Raw genomic sequence first — 7,234 nt, forward strand, 5'->3', positions numbered from 1 at the left:
GGAGCATTCATAGCTTCTGAAGGCAGGTTGTTCCACTGGTTGATTGTTCTAACTGTCAGGAAGTTTCTCCTTAGTTCTAGGTTGCTTCTCTCCTTGGTTAGTTTCCATCCGTTGCTTCTTGTCCTGCCTTCAGGCGCTTTGGCGAATAGCTTGACTCCCTCTTCTTTGGGGCAGCCCCTGAGATGTTGGAACACTGCTATCATGTCCCCCCTCATCCTTCTCTTCATCAAACTAGACATACTCAATTCCAGCAACCGTTCCTTATATGTTTTAGCCTCCAGTCCCCTGATCACCTTTGTTGCTCTTCTCTGCACCTTTTCCAAAGTCTCAACATCTTTTTGACATTGTGGTGACCAAAACTGGATGCAGTATTCCAAGTGTGGCCTTACCAAGGCCTTGTAAAGTGGTATTAACACTTCACGTGATCTGGATTCTGTCCCTCTGTTAATGCAGTCCAGCACTGTGTTGGCTGTTTTGGCAGTTGCAGCACACGGCTGGCTCCTGTTTAAGTGATTGTCCACTAGGACTCCAAGATCCCTCTCACAGTTACTACTATTGAGTAAGGTACAGTTGAAGTGACCCTTTTAATTCTCACCCCCACTTCAGTCTTAATGAGGTCTTGAGACACAAAGCACATCAGCAATAATAGCTTTTATCTCCTCTGGCTTCTTTTTCTCCTGCCTGCGTGTGCACATTGTCCCTCCCTCCCTGGGATTCTGTCTTGCGTTGTCAAAACTGAACCAGAGATAATTCAATATAGGGGGCCATTATGCAGACTGAGCCTTGGAGAGACCCACTTACTCTGTCTGGTAATTTCATAGCAAAGGCTACAGTCTGGGCACCTGATTCCGGGGTTCTGACACTCAGACTGAGAAATACTGACAAAGGGATATTTCTGAATCTAGGCTGAGATTCTTCAGGTCAAGCACGTTGGGCAAAAAAAAAAAAAAGGTACAATAAATAAATAAATGCCGTGATCCCGGGATTTGTAGCCAGAGGGATGCTTCTGGATAATCTGGGCAGGCCGTTCCCTTGTTCTAGTATTTATTCTTGGTAGACCGTTCAATCTCTGCTAATAGAGAGGGATGTCAGTGTCATTTGTTCTTTGAGCATGCTGTGTAAAGAATAAACTCTAGATTTTTAAACCAGAACTCTTTATTCGGTATAATATCAGAAAAAATACGATAAGGAAAATGCGTATTTTCTTTACACAGCATGTATTAACAGCAGCACTTGAAAAAAAAAATGAAGAAATGCCATCTGAAGAAGAGATAATCAAGAAAACAGTGGACTGTGCAGAAATGGATAGACTTATTCTGAAGATTAAAGAAAAAGAAGATACAGAATATTTTCAAATATGGGATGTATTTTATCAATGGCTATTCTATTCTATTCTATTCTATTCTATTCTATTCTATTCTATTCTATTCTATTCCATTCCATATATTCTATTCTATTCTACTCTACTCTACTGTACTCTACTCTATTCTATCCTATATTCTATTCTATTCTATTCTATTCTATTCTATTCTATTCTATTCTATTCTATTCTATTTCAATATATTTTATTCTATTCCATTCCATCCCATCGTAGAAGTAGTTATAACTAAATAGCCAGTAAACTGTCGAATAAAAGGTGCAATTTCTTCTAAATCTTTCCAAATGTTTAGAAGTAAAGAGGGGGAGGGAGAGAGAGAGTAAAATTATTTGCCTTTTGCTCAAATACGGACTCCCAAACAGAAAAAATACATATGCTATAAGCATATGAATTAATACTGACCTAAACATCAACATCTTAAGTTCTCCATAGACCGTGATTCCAAATCATTTTAAAGTTGGTTTGATGGAGAAGACATCATGGCTGATTTTTACATATATTTTTTTTTTAAAAAATTAAAGAATCAGAATTATTTGGCTTCTTCCACTGAAGAGAAAGTACACAACGGATCGTTATTATTTTTTGTTATTTATTTAATATACAAAATACAAAGAAACATAGAAATAAGAAGTTAGGAGAAGGAAAAAGAGAGGGGGATAGAGAAAAAAAGTGAGATATAAGTTGAAAAAAGAAAAACAAAAAAAGGCGTGGACTTGAGACTCTTTTTAACACAGTACACAGGATAAAAACATTCCAGCCTCAACCTTTTGCTTTTACACCTTAGGTATATAACCAGCCATTTCTGTAACGACAAATCTTATCTAATCGACAAAACCAAAGTCAAAACTTCATTATTATTTTTTTCGTCCCAAGCACTAAATCCAGGAGTGAAAAAACAAAGGTATTTAAATATATTCTCCCCTTTGAATAAAACGATCGATTTAGCCATTCCCGCTTGATCTTCTTTGCTATGGAAATAGGGTATATTTCTATTTGCACCGAGCTGTCATCTTTGTGAGTGATCCCCGTTTTTATTAACAAGGTTAATAATAATAATAATAGTAAAGTTGGAAGGGACCTTGGAGGTCATCTAGTCCAACCCCCTGCTCAGGCAGGAAACCTTATACCATTTTGGACAAATGGCTGTCCAGTCTCTTCTTAAAAACTTCCAGTGTTGGAGCATTCACTGCTTCTGGAGGCAGGCTGTTCCACGGATTAATTGTTCTCACTGTCAGGAAGTTTCTCCTTATTTCCAGGTTGCTTCTCTCCTTGATGAGTTTCCATCCGTTGCTTCTTGTCCTGCCTTCAGGCGCTTTGGAAAATAGCTTGACTCCCTCTTCTTTGGGGCAGCCCCTGAGATACTGGAAGGCTGCTATCATGTCCCCCCTCGTCCTTCTCTTCGTTAAACTAGACATACCCAATTCCAGCAACCGTTCCTTATATGTTTTAGCCTCCAGTCCCCTGATCATCTTTGTCGCTCTTCTCTGGACTCTTTCTAGAGTCTCAACATCTTTTTTACATCGTGGTGACCAAAACCAGATGCAGGATTCTAAGTGTTCGCTGTATTCTTTCATGAATATTGCATTAAGGCTCTCGTTACACAGGTGTTCGTGTAAAGGTAACCATAGCACACCGGGCCATCCATAATTCAGTGCAGAACGGTGCGGTTAACGTCTCCAGCATCCTCTTTCCTTTCGTGGGTGGCTTCCTATCAGCCCTCCTGTTGTCACTGGAAGACAACTATGATATTGTTATAAGTGTGAGAATCTGGCGCTCTCTAATGACAAACTAAACCGGGATGATGTAAGCGGGTCCCGTCGATGGATAGGGCAATGTTGAAAAGGAACTCCCTGGTTGAGGAGGGGACACCTCCGCGGAAAGTCCGATTCCGCATCACCTCTTCTCACAGCGGAAGAATCCTGAGGGAGGTCTACACCGATGGAGAAACGTCCGACTCCTTGGATTCGGAGTATACCAGCAGCTCGGAAACCGACCCCAACAGCCGTCTCAGTGAGTCGGATGGACAGAACAACGGACACTTCAGTTCCGAAGGGGATGAGAACGAGACGGAGACGGGGGACCTGTTCTCCTTTGTGAGGGCCTCCAAAGATAGGGGGTTTGGTACCAAACAAATCAACATCCTCAGCAAAAATGGGACCGTTAGAGGGGTCAAGCACAAAGTCAGCGCTGGCCAAGTCCTCTTTGACAACTTAGGCAAAGTCTTTGAGGTAAGTGGACGGGTTTTGCTCTTGTCTGATCCCTTTCTCTGCTTCCCTTCTCAATAGGGGACTGGAGGCTAAAATATATAAAGAACGGTTGCTGGAATTGGGTTTGTCTAGTTTAATGAAGAGAAGGACGAGGGGGGGACACGATAGCAGTCTTCCAGTATCTCAGGGGCTGCCCCAAAGAAGAGGGGGTCAACCCAGTAGTGGGATTCAGCCAGTTCGCACCAGTTCAGCAGAACTGGTAGCTAATTTTCTGTTGCTCAGGCCCGGAATGGACTTCCGGAAGCGGCATCCACACAGAGAACTGGTTGTTCACATATCTGAATCCCATCACGGGGTCAACCTATTCTCCAAAGCACCTGAAGGCAGGACAAGAAGCAACGGGTGGAAACTCATCAAGGAGAGAAGCAACCTAAAATTAAGGAGAAACTTCCTGATGGTTAGAACAATTAACCAGTGGAACAACCTGCCTCCAGAAGCGGTGAATGCTCCAACACTGGAAGTTTTTAAGAAGAGACTGGACAGCCATTTGTCTGAAAGGGTATGGGGTTTCCTGCCTGAGCAGGGGGTTGGACTAGATGACCTCCAATGTCCCTTCCAACTATTATTATTATTATTATTATTATTATTATTATTTTCATCATCATCATCATCATTATCAGTATTATTTTGTTGTTATTATTCTAATTCTAATTATTATTATTATCATTATCATCATCATCATCGTCATCATTATCATTATTATTTTGTTATTTATAATTCTTCTTCTTCTTCTTCTTCTTCTTCTTCTTCTTCTTCTTCTTCTTCTTCTTCTTCTTCTTCTTCTTCTTTTTCTTCTTCTTTTTCTTCTTCTTCTTATTATTATTCAGCCAATTTCACATGGGGAAAAGGATCCAATCTGTTTCTGTTAAACATTCTCTAATCCATTTAAAAAATAAAATAAAAACAAAGTGCCGTTTAATATAATGGTTTCCAGACAGACTAGAGTTTTAGCAAATTCGCTTCCTAACTCAACTGTTCACCCAACTCAAGGAGTTATACAGATGGTCCTTGACTTACAACGCTTCAGTTAGTGACCGTTCAAAGTTACGATGGCACTGAAAAACACAACTTATGACCGTTTTTCGCAGGGACGACCTTTCCAGCGTCTCGCTGGTCATGTGATCAAAATTCAGAGGATTGACAATTAGTTCATACTTACGACCGTCGCTGTGTCCCAAAATCACGTGATCTGTTTTTGTGACCTTCTGTGCATGCAAAGTCAAGGGGGAAGCCACTTAACAACCGGGTCACCCACTTACCCACTGCAGCGATTCCTTTAACAGCCGTGGCAAGAAAAGTCGTAAAATGGGGCAAAACTCGCTTAAGAAATGTCTCGCTTAACAACGGAATTTTGGGGCTCCCTTGTGGTCGTAGGTCGAGGACTCCCTGTACGTGTATATTCCAAAGCTGTCCAAATCAGAAAATTAACACTAATCGTTGGCTTCCAGCATTTAATAATAATAATAATAATAATAATAATAATAATAATAATAATAATAATAAAGTTGGAAGGGACCTTGGAGGTCATCTAGTCCAACCCCCTGCTCAGGCAGGAAACCCTATACCATTTCAGACAAATGGCTGTCCAGTCTCTTCTTAAAAACCTCCAGTGTTGGAGCATTCACAGCTTCTGTAATAACAACAATAATTAAAATAATTAATAGTAATAATAGTAATAATAGTAATAGTAATAATAGTAATAATAAAGTTGGAAGGGACCTTGGAGGTCTTCTAGTCCAACCCCCTACTTATGTATACCATTTCAGACCAATGGTGGTCCAGTCTCTTCTTAAAAACTTCCAGTGTTGGAGCATTCACAGCTTCTGGAGGCAGGTTGTTCCACTGGTTAATTATTCTCACTGTCAGGAAGTTTCTCCTTAGTTCCAGGTTGCTTCTCTCCTTGATGAGTTTCCACCCGTTGCTTCTTGTCCTGCCTTCAGGGGCTTTGGAGAATAGCTTGACTCCCTCTTCTTTGGGGCAGCCCCTGAGATACTGGAACACTGCTATCCTGTCCCCCCTCGTCCTTCTCTTCGTTAAACTAGACATCCCCAATTCCAGCAATTGTTCCTTGTATATTTTAGCCTCCAGTCCCCTGATCATCTTTGTTGCTCTTCTCTGCACTCTTTTTAATTTAATAGTGGACAATCGGTAAGCACGTGGATATGACTCCAGTTTCGGAGTTAATCCTAGAAACATACCAATATTTATACTGTTTTAGCCAAAGCCATAGAGCCTAAAAACATGAGCAAGTAATTGAGCCATTTTTTAAACAAACAAACTTGGATTTACAGTGCAAAGGATTGAACTGTTGCTGACTGGTGTTTCTGCCCCCCCCCCATTCCCCCATACAAACATCCCCAAGCTCGCTGGATCAAAATTCATATTTATGAGCGTTGCAGTCTCTGGGGATCATGAGATCCCCTTTTGGGATCTTCTGAGAAGGAATGTCCATGGGGAAGGTAGCTTCCCTTAACGATCGTGTGACTAAATTGTAGGTACCCCCCAAAAAAAGGTAACTTCTGGGGGGTGGTGGGTCCGTGGTATCCTCAGCAGAACATCCAGATTCAGCCAAGAGTTTCATTCCATACAGCCTTCACCTTGCGAACTCTCAAGCTTCCTCCTTCCGTTCTATATTCAAGATGGACAGTATTTAATATTTGTTTGCTACGTATATGTAGGGATGTGGGTCTGCGCATATGTTGTTCATAGTATGTTTTAGGTGTGTGTCGTGTATGTCTTTCACTTTGAGAGCGGGCAACTACATTTCGTTTTTGATGTGTGCCGTTGTGCCCACAGTAAAAAAATGACAATAAAGGTTATCTTATCTTATCTTTTAAAAACAAAAATAGCATAAACTCCTGCTCCTCCTCCTCCTTTCTCCTCTTTCTCCATCTCCCCCTTCTCCTCCTTCCTTCTTCTTCTTCTCTTTCTTCTCCTCCTCCTCCTCCTTCTTTCTCCTTCTCCATCTCCTCCTTCATCTCCATCTCCTCCTCCTTCTTTCTCCTCCTTCTCCTCCTCTTCCTCCTTCTTTCTTCTTCTTCTCTTCCTTCTCCTCCTCCTTCTTTCTCCTCCATCTCCTCCTCCTTCTTTCTTCTTCTTCTCCTCTGTCTCCTCCTTCTTTCTCCTCCTCCTTCATCTCCATCTCCTCCTCCTCCTTTCTCCTCCTTCTCCATCTCCTCCTCCTTCTTTCTTCTTCTTCTCCTCCGTCTCCTCCTCCTCCTTTTTTCTTCTTCTTCTCCATCTCCTCCTCCTCCTTCTTTCTCCTTCTCCATCTCATCCTCCTTCTTTCTCCTTCTCCTTCTCCCTCCTTCTTCTCCTCCTTTCTCCTCCATCTCCTCCTCCTTTTTTCTTCTTCTCCTTCTCCATCTCCCCCTCCTCCTCCTTCCTTCTTCTTCTCCTCTTCCTTTTCCTCCTCCTCCTCCTTCTTTCTTCTTCTTCTCTTCCTTCTCCCCCTCCTCCTTCATCTCCATCTCCTCCTCCTCCTTTCTCCTCCTTCTCCTCTTTCTTCTTCTTCTTCTTCTCCTTCTTTCTCCTCCTTCTCTTCTCCTTCTTTCTTCTTCTCTTCCTCCTCCTCCTTTTTTCTTCTTCT

General features: G+C 41.8%; 1 protein-coding gene across 1 annotated transcript in view; it reads left to right on the forward strand.

Moving 5' to 3' along the window:
* The first annotated feature begins 3,210 nt into the window (after nucleotides 1–3,210).
* The window catches only part of GRXCR1 (glutaredoxin and cysteine rich domain containing 1), a 19,817-nt gene continuing 15,793 nt past the window's right edge, over nucleotides 3,211–7,234 (forward strand). The window contains exon 1 of the mRNA XM_039325220.1: nucleotides 3,211–3,606. Within this exon, the coding sequence (XP_039181154.1) occupies nucleotides 3,211–3,606 (396 nt within the window). The remainder of the gene's footprint in view (nucleotides 3,607–7,234) is intronic.

Source organism: Crotalus tigris, unplaced genomic scaffold (assembly GCF_016545835.1).
Source record: "Crotalus tigris isolate CLP2741 ecotype Arizona unplaced genomic scaffold, ASM1654583v1 scf7180000024321.1087588, whole genome shotgun sequence".
Taxonomy (NCBI): domain Eukaryota; kingdom Metazoa; phylum Chordata; class Lepidosauria; order Squamata; family Viperidae; genus Crotalus; species Crotalus tigris.